The sequence below is a fragment of the Vigna unguiculata genome, chromosome 4 (assembly GCF_037176805.1).
Source record: "Vigna unguiculata cultivar grain cowpea cultivar isolate G323 ecotype 2 chromosome 4, ASM3717680v1, whole genome shotgun sequence".
Taxonomy (NCBI): domain Eukaryota; kingdom Viridiplantae; phylum Streptophyta; class Magnoliopsida; order Fabales; family Fabaceae; genus Vigna; species Vigna unguiculata.
The window spans coordinates 37830386-37849115 of NC_140795.1; the positions used below are offsets into that span (position 1 = coordinate 37830386).

Consider the following 18730-nt stretch of genomic DNA (forward strand, 5'->3'; position numbering starts at 1 on the left):
CTAAATATTTCTTTGTCCGTTCGAAAACGATGTATAACTAGCAACACCATCCTCTAAAGGGCAATCACTTTATAAGTAATAAGAAGATCAATCAGTAAACAAAAGTTATTGCAATCTATGTTAAGAATTCATGCATGAACTTGAGTTTTATACTAAGTAAAAATAACAAAGTTAAAGAAAAAAAATTGACAAATCTATTATTTTGTTTTGAGTTGATGTAATATCATAATCTCTCATACGAATTGGCATGTAACTCATTGGTATCACTCTCAAAAGACCCATAAGTAATAGTCATATTTCACAAAAACAAGTATTTGAGTCTTGCCACCATGAAAACTTTGTTGACTACATGTAATTTACCATTGATTTTGTACAAGAACTTAGTGGAGGAAAATGAGTAATTAACCAAATGAAGGATATGAAATATCCAAAATATCATTATCATACTCAATTTCAGACTCAGGCAAATTTAGCCATGTCCGTACGTGTTTAACGTTATCATTGTTGTTTTTGTTATAGATTTCTTTATCATTTTGTTCTTAATGTGTAGAAGAGCGTTTGGTTCAAGGAATTAAAGCAATACATACAAACAAGGAAAACAAGGAAAACCTATCCTAAGTGAAATTTTACATGCTCACACAAGCTTCATTTATGTCTAATACATTAATATATTCCCCTACTTTAGGAAAGTATAGTACATTATGAAAAGGTACGTCATTTACAAATATGACTATAAGAGTAAACTGGTACCTAAACAATATGTGTGTGTGTGTGTTTATTGTACCAAAGTGAAAGACCATTTAGAATCTCTAAGGTTCATGAAATTAACCTATATAACAACTTCATGAAAACCAAATAATTAAGAAAGCACTTATCATCTTGCAGTTGCTTCCAGTAAAATGATCATCTTAGAGAATCATAGTGTCCTTCTTCTTCTTATTTTGAGTTTTCTGGTTATCTGCAAGAGCCAAGGCAACGTTCATTATTATGATTTTGTTGTAGGTTTCCAAATTCCATCACATAAAGTGTTTTGTAGTGATTAAATATCATTCTTCCCTTCTAAGAAGGGGAAAATTTTCTTATCAAATTGGCAAAGAATCTTATACATCACACAGCGTTATCATCTTCAATGTACTAACAAAAGTGATAACTGAAGATGTTCTCATTACTCAAATTCACACCAACTAAAGTGGCTTTTTGTGTTTGGTTTTTGAAGTGAACAAAACCGGAGAAGTGATAAGTGTGTGATATTTTTCATTTGGGTGGTTTGTTGCAGCTGAAGGAAAAGAACTTCACGAAATTGTGCAGCACAAAAAGCACTCTGACAGTAAATGGTAGTTTTCCAGGGCCAACCATTCGTGTTCATAAAGGAGATACAGCTTTTGTCACTGTCCATAACCAAGGAAGATATGGGGTCACTATTCACTGGTTAATTCCCCTTCTTTGCCTCTCTTTTTATATCATTTTGCTTCCTCCCTCTGTTCATGTTTGTGCACAACCACATGCATTAGTTATAGGATAAATTTTCATTCACACGGTTAAATTATGTTCAGCACAACTGATATATAGTTAAGCTCCTTGACCATGTTTTCAGGGATTCAATTCCTGATCATATGTATAGAAAATACTTTATAAGGACACCCAAATGATTTCTACATTGAAGGAATTAGTCTTTAGCACAAACCAAGGAAAAAAGGTGTTCCTCTCTTTTCTTTCCTCTTATAGAGCATAAATGCCTTTGATTAGAACAGATGCATTATGGCTTAACTTGAGGAGTGTGAATGGAATTTGATTATAACTACATGCCTCCAAAAGTAGGAAAAGGTGAAAAAGTTGGAACACTTTTTACAGGCATGGTGTGAGGGAACCAAGGGATCCTTGGTCAGATGGACCTGAGAACATAACACAGTGCCCTATTCCACCAGGAACAAGTTTCACTCAGAAGGTGGCCTTTACATCGGAAGAAGGAACTCTTTGGTGGCATGCACATAGTAGTTGGACTCGTGCCACTGTGCATGGTGCCATTGTCATTTTACCAGCCAATGGAACTTCATATCCTTTCCCTAAACCTTGGGGACAAAACATTCTTATCATTGGTAATGAAAATTCCATTCAAATCCTGTATTTATTCAACCACACACACACACCCTCTTGATTATGCTTTTTGGTGATGTTTTAGGTGAGTGGTACAAGGGAGATCTGATGCAAATTGTAAATGCAGCCAGAGCAACCGGTGGAGAGCCAAATGCATCAGATGCTTACACAATCAACGGCCAACCTGGTGACTTCTACAATTGCTCTAAAGGTATATTAATGTCTTGAAAATCTATCATAAAAGCTTAAGCTATTAGCTATAGATACATGAATAATCTTTCAATATCCCTAATACTTCCCTTTACACAATCCCATTTGGACTTCAAACAGAGAATGCACAATCCCACATGAAAAAAAGGTTGTTGGAAACATCGGTGAGAAGACTAACATTGTATTGTTAAAAGGATCCATGGTAAATTGATTTTTAACCGAGTCTAATGCTCTAATGCCACTGCATGATTCATGTAACTTCAACTGGGTAGTGGGATAAGACTTATGTGTTCTGACATAATTTTGACATGGTTTTAACATAATGTTAACAAAAACAGATACAATGATTTTCTGAATACCCATTAACTTATCAACTTGATGCAAAAGTTTCTAATATAATTATAAAAATAAGAAAAAAAATTTATATGATTATTATTTTTTACTTTTTAGATATCAGATAGACGAATTAAATTCAATTCATATTAGGAGACAACATATTTAGATTATTATATTTGACTATATTTGTTTATAAATAATTTTGAGTATATACCGGTTACTATATTAAATAATTCATAATGATTTAATATATAAATTCTTGTGTCTCTGTAGCTATATCTCAAAAACTACAAACGTCAAAGTGTCTGTGTCCATATCTGTGTCATATTCGATATCCGTGCTATATTAGAGATGCACCTGTATTATAGATCATAAAACTACAAGTAATTATTGTCTTTTGTATCATGTTTCACCAATTTGTTCATCAAAATTGATTTGTTTTGCAGAGAACACTCATCGCTTTTTAGTTGATCACGGAAAGACATATCTTTTCCGCATAATAAATGCAGCAATGAACGAAGAGTTTTTCTTTGGGGTTACCAATCACAACCTTACAGTTGTAGGCATTGATGGTTCCTACACAAAGCCCTTAAACACCAATTTCATCATGATAACCCCAGGACAAGCAATAGATGTGTTGCTCTCAGCAAACCAGCCAAAGGGTCTCTATTACATTGCTGCAAGTCCTTTCTATGATGGCATTGATAAGTATGAAAATTCCCCAACAACAGCTATTCTTGAGTACAGTGAGAATTTTAAACCATCACCATCATCCATCCCCATGCCTGTGCTTCCTGCAGTGAATGACTCAGGAACAGTATTCAATTTTACCAAGAGCTTGAGGGGTTTGGCAAGCCAACATCACCCTGCTAATGTTCCAATTAATGTGACAAGAAGAATTTATATGACAGTATCCATGAATGAACTACCTTGTCAAAACCCAAATGGAAAATGTTTAGGACCTAATGGAACAAGATTAGCTTCAAGCTTAAACAATATAAGTTTTCAGATCCCACAGATTGATATTCTTCAAGCATACTACTGGTATATGCTTTTACTTTCATTTACAATCCCCCTATTTAATGCAAAAATTGAAGACTAATGACATGAATTGCTCTTTTATATTATAACTAAGTAACGTTTATAAATTGTATGCATTGGTAGGAACATGTCAGGAGTTTTCAGTGAGGACTTTCCGGATCAACCACCTTTCTTTTACAACTTCACAGGAGACACAGGAAGCAGTACATTGATCCCAAGCACAGGAACAAGGGTGCTAATGTTTGACTATAATGAGGTTGTTGAACTTGTGTGGCAGGGAACCAGTGTTCTCACTGCAGAGAATCATGCCATGCACCTTCATGGTTTTAGCTTCTTTCTTGTGGGTGTTGGAACAGGGAATTTCAACAACGTGACAGACCCAAAATCTTACAATTTGATTGATCCACCAGAAGTTAATACCATTGGTCTTCCTAAGAATGGATGGCTTGCAATGAGATTTGTTGCTAATAATCCTGGTAATTTTTTGACACATTGCTGCTCACACTCACGAATTATGAAACTAGCATTTAGTTTGAAACATCAATTGATGAAATAACACTCAAATAATTTGCTTTTGCAGGTGTTTGGTACATGCACTGTCATCTTGAGAGGCACAGTAGCTGGGGTATGAATACTGTGCTCATAGTAAGAGATGGAGATACCATGCAAACTAGTATAGTTCCACCTCCTAAATACATGCCACCTTGTTCTTAATAAAAACGATGTAAATCCCATTTCACCCGGTATGAATTTATTGAATGAGGGTAGAATACAGACCACAGAAACATACCATGATGTTTCACTTTAAGCTCATTTAAAGTAAAATCAAACTTTGTAGAAATGTTTGTCTGTCAATGATGTTGAAGTTTTCTTTTCCCTTTTTTCTTTTCCATTTGCTAGCATGTCTTGTGAACCATGTAAGAACAGTATATAAAACCTCTGTTCTTCAATTTTAATTTATTTAATTTTTATCACAACATATATAAAGCCTTACAAAACAATCCCAGTCAGGTGAAGTCAACTCTAGTTACCAAATTGTGATTTTGTACTCTGTTGGAATAATACATACCATGTCCATTGCATTTGATGATCCTTTCTTTAACTTAGAGGTATTTGATTTATTGACATCTTTTGATGACATTTGAGATGATTTATTTAGACATGTTGCAAAGTATTGAACTATTGGTCCATTTTTGTTCCGACAGGAGACAAATACATTCTTATTATGATGGAGCAAATCATCTTACACAAATTACAAAGAACAACATGCTAAAATAACGGATGTTCTAAACGACATAACAATTCAGAATTCAGAAGCTAACAATTTTTCACACGAACTTACATGTACAACCTTGTTCAGTTGATTATTCCAAGCAGAATCAGCATAGCATACTTTGGCAGCGGCACAGAACTTCTATATGCATTTTTTTCCCATTAATTTAATGCAGCACGGCGATTAACCAATTCATTCACAAATTCTGCTGTATTCTTATCAGAATTTCCTCCCTCATCAACACTACTCTTGGCCAGATTCTTCCACTTGATGCAGTTTTTCTTTATTTCATTTCCTTTCTCAGTCTCCAATATTTCCTTTATGCAATGTGTGATAGTTTCTTTTCTAACTATACCTTTTTCATCAGCAACAGCTTTCACTCCAATTTTCCACACATCTCTAATAAGTTTTGCATTTGTGATCTGGTCAGTCCACAGAGGCATTGCAATCACTGGAACTCCTAAGCTCAAAGCTTCCAATGTGGAGTTCCAACCACAGTGTGTGATAAAACATCCCAAAGCCTCATGTGTCAAGACTTGTAGTTGGGGACACCAATTGACTATTAAACCTTTCTCTACTGTGTCAAGAAACCCCTTTGGAAGCCTTCCTTGTTCAGAGTCTTTAATCACCCACATGAAATAACTTCGACTATCTCTTAAACCACAAGCTAGTTCCTCAGTTTGCTCCGCACTAGGCCCTGCGAAGCTCCCAAAAGAAACATACACAACTGACCCTTTTGGTTTATCATCAAGCCATTTGATGCAAACTTCTGACTTTGGAACATACATTTCAATACCATAGTTATTGTCATCTTGGAGTCTTCTGTCCAAGTACATAGATGGCAAGGTTGGTCCTATTGGCTTTAATGGCCAAATCTTCACCAGCCAATCTACAACCTGCAATGAATTTCATTTCAAAATCTAATCATCAATAACCAACCTAAAAATTAGGATAAAATGTGTTTTTGCATCTCTCAATTTTGATCATCATTAGCCTTACTTCATATGCTTCCAAAAGGAAATATTTTGGGCCCCATAATTTGGTAGAGTCTGTCCCTCTTTCCAAAACATAAAGATATTAAGAAGAGAAACAAAATCTACCAAATATAAAGAACATTGAAACCAAAATCATAGTTTCCAAAATAGAGTCTAGAACTAAGTTTGATAAAAACTTAGAGAAACTTGTTCCTACCATGCTCAATAGTCTCACATCAATTAGGACCGACATTTGTCTTAGAACCTCGTTATCGACTTCATAGTAGGCGCCAACGAATGACATCGATAGGATCAACCACCTCTAATCTGAGGTATTTTCTGCTTTGGAGATTGTCCTCTATCGTAGTTTTGTTTTTAAAAGATATCCGAAGTATAGAAGGAAGAAGAAGTAAATAAACTTCCTTAGACCTTAATTCTTAATCGATGTAGGACTATTTGACGTGGTAGAAACAAAACTTAAATCAAATTTACCCAAATAACTACTGCTGTCTGTAAGTCATTTCATCAAACAAGAAGAGATCAAATAAATGAACAGAACTTTTAGCTAGTCAACTCACTTACCCCTTGCTCCAGTTCATAAAATGTGTTTGCAAGAACCCAATCTGCTTTGTCAATATTTGAAAATTGGTTCACAACTGTATCAAAAAAACCTGGATAGGTTCCATATCTGCTCAAGAATGATGGCAAGTCCCCAGCTGCAAATTTTGGCAACCCTGGCAACAAATACTCTGTCTGTGTAAGAGGCAGTTCCAGCAACTTCTTATAAGTATGCAAGTATATGGTGTTTGTTGTACAAGTCTGAGTGAAGAAAGTAGCAGCAAGTAGCCCAAAGCTTTTTGCCACATCAAGAGGCCAAGTCATGAAACCATCATAGATTACACAATCTGGAGGGTGGCTTGATCCTGCAAGCTTGTGAATAAGCTCAGCAAGAGTTTGTGCTCCAACCCTGTTGAGGGTTTCAACATAAACCTCAAGGCTCTCTGCTGCTGCACGGCCTCCTTCATCATAGCCATCTGAGATGCTCTCAACATCTATGGAAGTGAAGTTTTTTCTGCTAACCTTCTTCCAGTTGGACACAAAAGTTACCAGTGTGATCTTCACTCCTCTCTGAATCAAACGCTTTGAAAACTCAAGCATAGGATTTATGTGTCCTTGTGCAGGATAAGGTAGAACAAGACAGTGAGCTACATAGTTTTTCCTCTCCTCCATTTGTTACTCCTAGGTTTGTGTTCTCCTTCACCACACACTTGTGTCCATTGCGGTATGCTTCAAGTACATAAATTCAGTGAGAAAGAGACAATATCTGATTATATAAATTCTGCAATCGATGTAATTATAATTTAGTGCAAATAATGTAGTGAACAATATTCAAATGCACAACTCTAAGAGAAAAAATTATCTTTAATCTTCAACTTTTGAAATCAAGTGGATAATTAAAGAAGTAGATGCATAAAATAATACGTGTAGAACACTACTGATTAAAAAACCCGTATAGAATACATCTTACGAAAATAAATGTCAATTTCAATCACTTAACCTATGAGTAAAATGAAAATCAGAAAAAGACACTTTCTTACTTAAAATCTGAAAAAAGATGACCAAAGCTTGAAAGAAATGATGTTATCATAACACCGGTTAGTGATAATCTTCGACAGATTATAGTTTGATACTTTTTGAACATGCACCCACCTCGGTACATAAAGTTGGTTGACATAAAAGTTTACATATTTTATAAGATTAAATATATTTTTAGTTTTTAAACTTTATAAATTAGTCTATATAATATTTTAACTTTATAAATTAGTCTATATAATATTTTAACTTTATAAATTAGTCTATATAATATTTTAACTTTATAAATTAGTCTATATAATATTTTAACTTTATAAATTAATCTATATAATGTTTTAACTTAATTATATTATTTTTTATCTGTCGAATATGTTTATGTTAGTATTTGAATTGTCTGTATCATTTGACATAATATTGTTTCAATTACAACTAAAAAGTGCATTTGATGAGGCAAAAAATAATGGGTTAATTATGTTTTTCGTCCCTAAAGTATTGGGCGATTTTGGTTTTTGTCCCTCATTCAAAAGATGCGCTATTTAAGTCCCTCACGTTCTGAAACGCATGGAATTGGTCCTCATTTTTAAACACCGTTAGTTTTATTACAAAGCTAGCAGACGGAGTATCACGTCGGGATCCCGTTTTTAACAGTGTTTAAGTTATGATTGACACGTGGTAAAGAAAGCACTGCGTTTGTATTATTAAGCACGTAGTAAAATAGTTTAATTGAAATGTTTAATGTATCAGATATTGGGGTTTAGGTTAAAATTAGAAAGAAGGGGTTTTTGGTGACGAGAAAAGGGATTCGACAAAGATTCATATTCGTTCGTGAAGCACAATCATGGAAAGGGACAACGAAATTGCAGAACCAACAAGAAGTTGCGAGATTTCAACGAAGAAGATAGTGTTGTCATCTAGGGTATTGCAATTTGTGGAAAGTAGGTTAGTTGTTCTTCCCTGTTCGATTGTATAGGGTTTGCAATTTGTTGATTCCGTTTATGGTTCGATTAATGTGGTCTGTGTGTTTATTTGAAATGTAGGGTTGGGAATGGGGTTCGATGTAGCTTTTCATCATATGGGTAGGTTCGAACGAAATAGGGGATTGAAGTACGTTGGGGGTGAAATTCATGTTGTTAAGGGGATTGAAGTACGGTGGTGATGTGAAACTTTGGTGGAAGGGTTCAAAAAAAAGTTTGTTAAACAACCTTAGACTGTTGAGTGATGATAAAGAAGTTATAGTGTTAGCTAACTTTGCAGAGGAGAGTAAAGAGGAAGTTCATATCTATGTCCAACATGTTCCTAGTCAACATGAAATAGTTCACTTCATTGGTGGAGTGGATGAAGTTGTGTGTGAGGATGAAGGTTTAGGTGAGAAGGAAGTTGTCGTTGAAGAGGAAGTGGTAGTTGAGGAGGTTGTTATTGGTGAACAGAATGTGGTTAGGGAGGCAAAAGTGAATGGTGAAGAGGCTGTTATTGGTGAACAGGATGTGGTTAGGGAGGCATAAGTGAATGGTAAAGAGGTTGTGATTGGTGAAGAGAATGTGGTTGGTGAACAAGTACAGGCTGAAGAGGAAGAAGATGAAGAAGATGCACCTAGAGATAGACTAGATGATAGTGAAGAAGAAAGGATGGTTGATGATGATGATGGATTTGGGATGGACAACAATTCAAGTCGTAGAAAGATTGGCCCTGTTTTGGATAGGTGGAAAGAGTTCAAACGAAATTCAAGCAAAGTGAGGAATAAAAGAAATGTTAGTGAAAGGTCTTTTATGACTAATGAAGAAATTGGAGATCATGAGATAAATGAGGAATACATTAGTGATGAGTTAGATTCTAATGTGGACAGTGATGGCGGTCTTTTTAATGTTGGACCAAAGTTTACAAAGTATAGACCGAAAGATATGAAGAAGGATTTCAAATTTAAATTGGGAATGGAGCTTAGTTCTTTGAAAGATTTTAAACATGCACTAATGGAGCATAGTGTCTTAAATCATAAAGAAGTTAAATTTGTCAAGAATGACCACAAGAGAGTGAGGGTTGTTTGTAAGAGAAAATGTGGGTTTTTAATTATGGTGAGCAAGGTTGGAGGTAAGCAAACCTTTAGGGTGAAGACACTAGTTGGTGGTCATAAATGTGGACCGGTTTTCGGAAACAAAAATGCTAACACAGACTGGATCGCTCAGGTTTTAATAGACAGATTCATGAATGTTGGTTTAATGACAGTTAATCAAATTATTGATGAAATAAAGAAGACATACAATATTGGTATCACTGCTTGGAGGGCTGGAAAAGCAAAACGAATAGCAATTGACAGTTTGGTAGGGGATGGACAACGTCAGTACAACCGTTTATTTGATTATGTTGGTGAATTATTGAGAGTTAAAGCTGATACTTTCAAGGTTAAGATCAACCAACCACAACCCACTTTGCCACCAAGATTTGGAAGTTTCTATATGTTCTTAGATGGTTGTAAGCAGGGGTTTGTGGCTGGGTGTAGACCCTTCATTGGTTTTGACGGTTGCCACTTGAAGACAACTTATGGTGGTCAATTATTGGTAGCAGTTGGTAGGATCCCAATGACCAGTACTTCCCATTAGCCTTTGCTGTTGTTGAAAACGAATGCAAGGAAACATGGAGATGGTTTTTGACACTGCTATTACAGGATATTGGTGACATTGATAATCATCGTTGGGTGTTCATTTTAAACCAACAAAAGGTAAAGCACAAACATAATATTGTTTTTAACAGATTTAAAATTAATTGACTGAAAATGATGATTTAGTATTACATTTATTTGCAGGGACTTATGACTGTATTTGATGAGATTTTGAATTGTGTTGAACATTGTTTCTGTCAAAGGCACCTATACAGCAATTTTAAGAAGAAATTTGGTAGTGGTGTAGTCATCAGAGACCTTATGATGGGGGCAACAAAGGCTACATTTTATGCGGGATGGGAAAAAAATGGATGAGTTGAAAAGTTTAAATCCTAATGCTTATAACTGGTTAATTGCCATTCCTACCAATTCATGGTGTAAACATGCATTCAGCATTTACCCTAGATGTGATGTGTTAATGAATAACCTTTCTGAGTCATTTAATAGCACCATTTTACTGGCTAGAGATAAACCAATCATTAGCATGATGGAATGGATTAGATCATACATAATGAGTAGGTTTGCAACACTTAGAGAGAAGTTGAATGCATATCCGGGAAATGTAATGCCTAGACCCCAAAAAAGGCTTGATAGGGAATTAGAAAAAAGTGGAAATTGGCTTCTTATGTGGGCAGGGGATGCTAAGTTTGAAGTCACACAGGGATTCACAATGGAAAAGTTTATGGTTGATCTAAGTAAGCACAACTGCAGTTGTTATTTTTGGGATTTGGTGGGTATACCTTGTAGGCATGTTGTGGCAGCAATTAACTATAAGATAGAAAATCCTGAAGCTTATGTCCACGCATATTACAAAAGAGATGCCTATCAAGCTTGCTATGAACCTGAAATTACCTCAATAAATGGACAACAACTTTGGCCAAGAAGTAGTCAACGTGAACTACTTCTTCCAATTTACAAAACCCCACCTGGTAGACCCAAAAAACTATGAAGAAGGGAAGTTGATGAACATGTCAGTCACTCCAAACTTTCAAAGAAAAATATCATGGGAAAGTGCAACAGGTGCAACCAATATGGTCATAATATCAGAAGTTGTAGAAAGGGCATGAGAGGAAAGGTAAATATTCATCTATAATTTATTTTAATTAATGAATTTGTACAAACTGAAATCTCAATGTTGAATACATACCTAAATGACAGGGAAACACCTAAAGGACCCAAACTGGGAGTGGAGCTACCAACAATACAGGCCCATCTAACCAAAGCTCAACCAGTAGAAGGAGATCCACACCCATGGTTGTAACCAACAGGAACCAAGGAGAAAGAGCACCAACACAAACAAGAAGCATGGCGGCACAAGTGTTAGGTTCTCAAGCAAGTAGTAATACAATGTCTGCACAGCCCACGTGAAATTGAATGGAGATCCAAACTTTTTTTTGCTTTATTAAAGAATTTTGTAATAGACAATTACTTTTGACACATTGGGCATAGGGATAGTGGACCACTATTTTGTTTTGGAGCACTACTATTTTGTTGCTTTATTAAACTTTGCAGTATTGTAGTTAAAGATGTTGACCACTTTATCTGTTATGGAATACTTTATTCATTGCAATAGCAGGGACCACTTTTGCATTATTGTATTTAATTGACAAAAATGGATGAATTGGTTATGGCAAATATAAAACTTAATTCAGTCCAAATTTGCGCCAGTAAAAGATTGAATTGGTTATGGCAAATATAAGCCACTGATTGTAATTTGAACCCTTGCATATGTTTTAGACCCTTTAAATACAAAATGTTTAAAGAAACAGACATCAGTTTTCCAATGATATCAATTTTCCTCTACATTAACGAGCCTAAAAAATATTTTGGATCCCATTGGTTATGGCAAAGTCAAGTGAATGGCATGCAATACTTAAATCACTAGTAATGTCATTTTCATCATTACAAAATAATTCTCCAGAAATACACAAACAATCTTTGCAAGACCTACCACAAATACTACTACAAAAACTAATTACAATTAAACTTGAACAAAAACATAACTACAAATACAATTGAAAAACCCCACAACAGTACAAATAAAAGTTGCAGCACTTTGCCAAATCTTTTCTCTTTTTGCAATTTCCTCTTCAACTTCTCGTTTTTCTTAATCAAGTCCAGTATTAATTTCTCCTTTTCCAAACAAACTTCGTCTTCCTCAACTCTTTTTCCTGCGACAGCTTCAAATTCAGATTCTTCACCTTCACCTCTACATTCCTCTTCATTAACCCATTGAAATAATTATAATGTGAATTGGACTGCAAAAAATTGAAACCATTATAACACACACCAAAAAAAGCTTGAGTAAAAGAAATGCAATTTGTCACTTACCGCCCAATTTCTACATCGCCAAAATAACCTGCCCTTGTTCTTCATAGTACCTGCCTTTAGGAGCAACAATCGTTCCCCACACCCACACACTTTCGATGCTATTTCTGAACACGACGTTGTGCTTTGTGAAATTTTCAAACCAATTTTCCTTTGCCTACAATCAATTCTGGAACTACCACTCTTCATCACTATAGAATGTTGTACACAAACATTGTCACCTATGTTTCCTCCACACCAAAATGATCTCTTCAAGCTCCTCACAAAGGATCTCACAAATTCAAAATTTAAGGTTTCAAACAATAACCTCATACCCCCTTTTAAAACACATGTTTATTGTAGCTTGAGTGAAAGTTAAAATCGGGATCCTGACGTGGCACTCTGTCTGCCAGCTTTTTAATAAAACTAACGGAGTTAAAAATGAGGACCAATTCCATGTGTTTCAGAACGTGAGAGACTTAAATAGCGCATCTTTTGAATGAGGTACAAAAACCAAAATCGTCGAATACTTGAGGGACAAAAAACATAATTAACCCAAAAAAATTAAAATAATTGAGTTAAATATATATTCATTCTTTTTTTTTAATTTGGAAACTAAAATATATCAAAATTTTGGACATGATAAAATTTTAATTTTGTATCAAAATATAATAACCAGAAACATACTATCCCATTTTAATAAATTCCAAAATTAATATATATCAATACAATATAACATATAAATAATAAAAAAGAAATAAACATATAAAATCCAAACTCTAATTTATTCCAATTTTTATAGGCATGTGACCACAACTAACCAAAGGTCACCTCATTTCTTTATTCTAGATTTATCTAGCACCAATGAAGTAATAATATGTTGATTTTATAATACAAACTAAAATAAATCAAGTTGAAAAGTAAAACTATTAGTTTTTTTGTTTGATATTAAAAGATATAATGTAATTGATTGTTCAAATATAAAATATTCCATAACTCTTGTATATTATAATTTTTTGTGTTATAATTTGTTGTATTTTACAATGAGTAATACATGGTCAATCAGTACATGCAATTAGTACAACCACTAAATTATAACTAATGAACTCTAGTGCATGCCCTAATCATTATGTATTATTGAGCTTTGCATTTTACTAAGACATTTCTACCAACACTATTAAATGCAACTACTAACATTTAAGTTTACTTAATAAAATTTCCCCATAAACTTAAATGCTTTTCTTTTCCTTTATTCCAAGCATCTTCTTGCTACTTTCAAACAGAGTGGTCAGAAGTGGCTTTGTGAACATATCTATAGCTTGTGCTCAGCTTTCAATGTACTCTAACTCCACATTTCCTTATTTCACTTGTTCTCCAATGAAATGAAACCAAACATCAATATGTTTGCTTCTCTTATGATTGATTGGATTCTTCGCCAATTCAATGCTCAACTTGTTATCAACTCGAATCACATTCCTTTTTTCTTGCTTCATCTTCACCTTGCTTAGAAGGTTTCTAAGCCAATCTGCATGGGGAGACACTCAAAGATGTTGCAACAAGTTGACAACTTTAAAATGGGTCGCTTCTTCGAAAGCTAGGTGAATGTTGTGTTTCCCATGAAGAATACATATCTAGACGTGCTTTTCCGATCAACAACATCTCCACAATAGTCATTGTCTGAGTAGCCAATTAGTCGATAATTATCCAACCTAGTATACATTAGGCCAAGAGACATTGTTCCTCTTATAGACCTTAAAATTCTCTTTAGTTCCTTCCAATGAGTATAGCTCGGCTCCTCCATATACTGACTAATTATTCTAACACTTAGCATTAAATTTGCTCTGGTATTTGTAAGATACCTGAGACTTCCAATCAAACTTTGGTATTTGCTCGCATCAACTTGGTCTCCATTTGCAAACTTATAAAGTTTTGTACCAGGTTCCATAGGAGTGGAAACCGAGTTGCAACTTATCATTTTAAACTTCTTCAAGACCTCCTCAACATACCTCTCTGAGACACAAAGATGCCTTCCTCTCCTTAAACAACTTTCAAACCAAGGAAATACTTCATAAGTCCCAAGTCTTTCATCTCAAACTCCTTCTTCATCACATCTTTATCCCTTCAATCAACTCAACATTATTCCTTATGAACAAACATCACATTTTCTCCATTCCTCTTTATGCATAGAGCATGTTCATAAGAACAATGCTCATACCTATTCTTCTTTAAGTAAGTGTCAATTCTTTCATTTTGTGCTCGTGGAGCTTGCTTCAAGCCATAAAATGCCTTCTTCAATTGTAACAATTCCTTCTCTTCGCCTCTTGCATGTATCTGAGTGGTTCTTCGACAAATATTTCATCCTTCAAGCCTCCATTAAGAAATGTCGACTTCACGTCCATCTACAAGATCGTCCATCTATGTTGAGCTACTAAGCAAATCAGCAGCTGAATTGTTTCCATCCTTGTCATTATGGCGAATACCTCGTTATAGTCTATCCCTTCCTTCTACTTGTATCACTTTACTACGAACCAAACTTTATATTGCTCAACTTCTCCTTCGATATTTGTCTTCTTCTTGTATACCTACTCCACGCCAATAGGTCGAGCTCCTTTAGGAAAATCAATCAGCTCCCATGTGTTGTTGTGTTATATTGTCGTGATCTCCCCATACATTCCTTTTGCCATTTCTTCTCCTACATAGCCTCTTCAAAACTTAAGTCTTTTGAATTTGTCAAGAAACATACAACATGCACTTTGTCAGTAGAGTTGTATATATCTTGTAAACTTTGCACTTTGGGTTGTAGAGGTTCATCAATCTGAACATCTCATCTCATAATAACCTTCTTTGTTATTGGTTAAACAACCTGTACGCCTTAGTTTTTTCATCATACTCAATGAACATGTACTTTTTGCTCCTATCTTCAAGCTTGGTCCTCTACTGAGCTAGAACATGACCATAAGCAATGCTCCCAAACACTTTAAGATGAGACACAATCGTTTCCTTCCACTCCAAACTTCTTGTGGTGTCTTCTTGTTTAACTTAGCATGTGAGCACCTATTTTGCACATAGATGGCACATTGCACTACTTCTGCTCAAAACTCTTTAGGCATGTCCTTAATTTTCAAAATTTTTTGAATCATATCAAGGATGGTTCGGTTCTTTCTCTAGACAACTTCGTTTTGTTAGGGTGATTATGATGCTATCAAAAATATCAGTATCCCTTACTCCTCGCAATACTTCATAAGCTTAAATAAAATAAACTCATCTCCTTGGTCAGACCAAAGAGATTTGATAGGCATGTTTGTCTCTTTCTCAACATTGCTTTGAACCTTTTAAAAACTTCGAACACCTTGGATTTCTCCTTCAAAAAATACACCCAATTTTTTCTTGAAAAGTCATCTATGAAGGAAATAGAATACCTTTTCTCACTAAAAGACTTAGGGGTAATTGGTCCACAAAGATATGTTTAAATCAATTTGAGTTGTTCCTTTGCGCGATACTTAGCAATCCTTGGAATGAGCTTCTCGAAGGCTACCCGAGAACAAACATTTCACAAAATTTCTTTTCAAACTCCATAGATGGGAGTCCTCACACCATCTCTTTCTTTACCAACTCGGTCAGCCCACCAAAACTCAAATGGCCAAATTGAAAATGTCATATCATGGCCTAATCCTTCACATTAAGTTTTAAAAAACCTCTCTTGGACTATCTTCAAGTTAAGCTTGTATATCTTGTTCTTCTTCGTTTCTACTCAGGCAATCAAATGATCTGACTTATCCTTCAAGCATAGTACTCAGTCTTTCATTAGAATTGAGTAGCCTTTCTCCACCAGTTGGCTTATGCTCAATATGTTACTCTTGAGATCGAGTTCATAGTACACGTCTTTGATTTCTCCAATTTTGCTATTCTTCTACTGGTACCAGATTATACCTCGACCTTTTACGGCTACCTTTGATGCATCTCCAAATGACACATGTCTAACCTCAACTTTAGTGCGCTCCTTAAAAAGGTTCTCGTCCCCGCACATGTGATTACTTGCTCTTATATCAAGGTATCAAACCGAGTTGTCATAATAGCTTAGACTTAACTTGGCACCCAAACTCCTTGACATCATCAATACTCCCTCTTCCTCAACATCTTTAGAGAGGATGTTTGTTTCCTTCTTACTCTCAGATCAACAGTCCATAGCGAAATGTCCAATCTTCCCACAATTATAACATTTGATTCCTAAGTAGCAATCCTTAGAAAAATGACTGTACTTCCCACATTTGAAGCACTCAACTCCTGAGTTGCTCGACTAGCTTCCTCGAACTCTACCACAACCTATATCTTATCCTTGGCCACGCCATTTTTGTTGACCGACTTGCTCTTTACCTTTTTCATATCTTCCTATGCCTCTACCACCTCGGTCTCGAGTGTTTTGAGTCTAAGGAACCTTCTTCTCCTTAATGGTTGCCTTTACTTGGAATGCTTGATCGAGGGACTTCTCCATCTTCTTCCTTCTCTATTGCTCATGCACCTCAAGCGACCTGATAAGTTCTTCCATCGAGAGCACTAACAAGTCCTTAGACTCTTTGATTGCGCAAACAATATTCTCAAAGTCGTCGGTTAACAACCTTAAGATTTTTTCAACCACTTGGCAAGTGGGCAACGTCTCCCCATTCCTTTCGAGTTGATTCACCATTGTTTCAACACGAGAGACATACTCGACAACCCCTTCGGCCTCTTTCATCCTCATGCTTTCAAGCTCGTCTTTGAGAGTTTGAAGCCTAACTCATTTCACACGATTATCCCCTTTGTATGTCTTTTCAATATATCTCACGCTTCTTTTGAAGATTTAGCATTTGTTATCTTCTCACAAACATACTCATCAACAGCTCAGTACAACATGCACAAAGTTGTTTTGTCATTTATTCATTTTGCTCTCAACGTAGCAAGTTGGGAAATCGTTTGTTCTTCAATATCCTCTTGTTCTTAGTGCCCATTTTCAACCACATCCCATACTTCTTGGGAACCAAGGAGGGCCTTCATCTATGGACTCTAGTTATCATAACTGACGCCTTTTGATAACTTCGATAGGGGCATGTTGTTACCTAAGTTGGCCATCTCAATCAAACTCTTAAACACTCTCTCAAACACTCAAGCTCTCAAGCTCTGAGGCCAATTTGTTGACAAAAAAGTCTCTGGATAAACACTCTTATATATTATAACTTGTTGTGTTTTACAATGAGTAGTACATGGTCAATTTATAAGCCTTTAGACATGGTCCTTCAACTACAAGCAATCAGTACAACTACTATCTAAATCATAATTAATGAACTCTAGTGCACGTCACAATTATTACTAGATGCACTCCTGACCATTGCATTTTACTAAGACACTTCTACCAACACCATTAAATGCAGCTACTAACATTTAAATTTACCCAACAAAACTATGGTGGAACAGGAAGCAATGCCACTACTAAAAATTCTCGTATTACATAAGAATTTTCTTGCAAATTTGCTTAAAAAGTTTGCAAGAAAAGACTTTTTCCTGCTATTTTTTCTAAGGATATAAATTGGCAGGTAATTCCTTCGTGGGTAATTATTTCCTACAAAATTATAAAATTCGTAAGTATTTCTTACAAAATTTGTTACGAAAAGTGTTTTATACAAAATATTTTGCAAAAAAATTGACAACAATTTCCTGCAAAAAAAAAATTCATAATAAAATTTATAAGTATTTTCTAAAAAAAAAATCAAAACAAAATTGATAGGAAATATGAGATTTTTTAGTATTGCACATTGATCCAAAGCACAGGACACGGGTGCTAATGTTTGACTATAACGAGGTTGTTGAACTTGTGTGGCAAGGAACTAGTGTTCTCACTGCAGAGAATAATGCTATGCACCTTCATGGTTTTAGCTTCTTTGTTGTGGGTGTGGGAACAGGAATTTCAACAACGTGACGGACCCAAAACATTACAATTTAATTGATCCACCAGAAGTTAATACCATTTTCCTAAGAATGGATGGCTTGCAATGAGATTTGTTGCTAATAATCCTGGAAATGTTTTCACACATGCTACTCATACTCACGAATAATGAAATTAGCATTTAGTTTGAAACATCACTTGATGAAATAACACTCAAATAATTTGCTTTTGCAGGTGTTTGGTACATGCACTGTCATCTTGAGAGGCACAGTATCTGGGGTATGGATACTGTGCTCATAGTAAGAGATGGAGGTACCATGCAAACTAGTATG

At 35.3% G+C, this 18730-nt stretch overlaps 2 protein-coding genes and 1 pseudogene across 2 annotated transcripts; 2 read left to right on the forward strand and 1 right to left on the reverse strand.

The window, feature by feature from the left end:
- The first annotated feature begins 795 nt into the window (after window positions 1-795).
- Window positions 796-4552, forward strand: LOC114182472 (laccase-14-like). The gene is made up of 7 exons (XM_028069347.2): window positions 796-998; window positions 1277-1428; window positions 1852-2096; window positions 2180-2305; window positions 3087-3684; window positions 3805-4157; window positions 4262-4552. The coding sequence occupies exons 1-7, from the start codon at window positions 900-902 to the stop codon at window positions 4393-4395; spliced, it is 1707 nt and encodes a 568-aa protein (XP_027925148.1). The 5' UTR covers window positions 796-899; the 3' UTR covers window positions 4396-4552.
- Window positions 4553-4871: 319 nt separating this feature from the next.
- Window positions 4872-7284, reverse strand: LOC114182473 (UDP-glycosyltransferase 74G1-like). The gene is made up of 2 exons (XM_028069348.2): window positions 6511-7284; window positions 4872-5850 (listed from the first exon to the last, which is right to left on the reverse strand). Exons 1-2 carry the CDS (start codon window positions 7156-7158, stop codon window positions 5116-5118), a joined length of 1383 nt encoding a protein of 460 aa, XP_027925149.1. The 5' UTR covers window positions 7159-7284; the 3' UTR covers window positions 4872-5115.
- A 3040-nt stretch (window positions 7285-10324) lies between these two features.
- On the forward strand, window positions 10325-11267 carry LOC146887119 (uncharacterized; annotated as a pseudogene).
- The last annotated feature ends 7463 nt before the right edge of the window (window positions 11268-18730 follow it).

Excerpts from the sequence above, each read along its gene's own strand:
- LOC114182472 (XM_028069347.2), top strand. The coding sequence starts at position 900 with ATGATCATCTTAGAGAATCATAGTGTCCTTCTTCTTCTTATTTTGAGT. Across the intron at positions 1,429-1,851 it reads TATGGGGTCACTATTCACTG|GCATGGTGTGAGGGAACCAA; the intron begins GTTAATTCCCCT and ends CACTTTTTACAG. Across the intron at positions 2,097-2,179 it reads ACAAAACATTCTTATCATTG|GTGAGTGGTACAAGGGAGAT; the intron begins GTAATGAAAATT and ends GTGATGTTTTAG.
- LOC114182473 (XM_028069348.2), bottom strand. The coding sequence starts at position 7,158 with ATGGAGGAGAGGAAAAACTATGTAGCTCACTGTCTTGTTCTACCTTAT. Across the intron at positions 5,851-6,510 it reads TTTATGAACTGGAGCAAGGG|GTTGTAGATTGGCTGGTGAA; the intron begins GTAAGTGAGTTG and ends AATTCATTGCAG.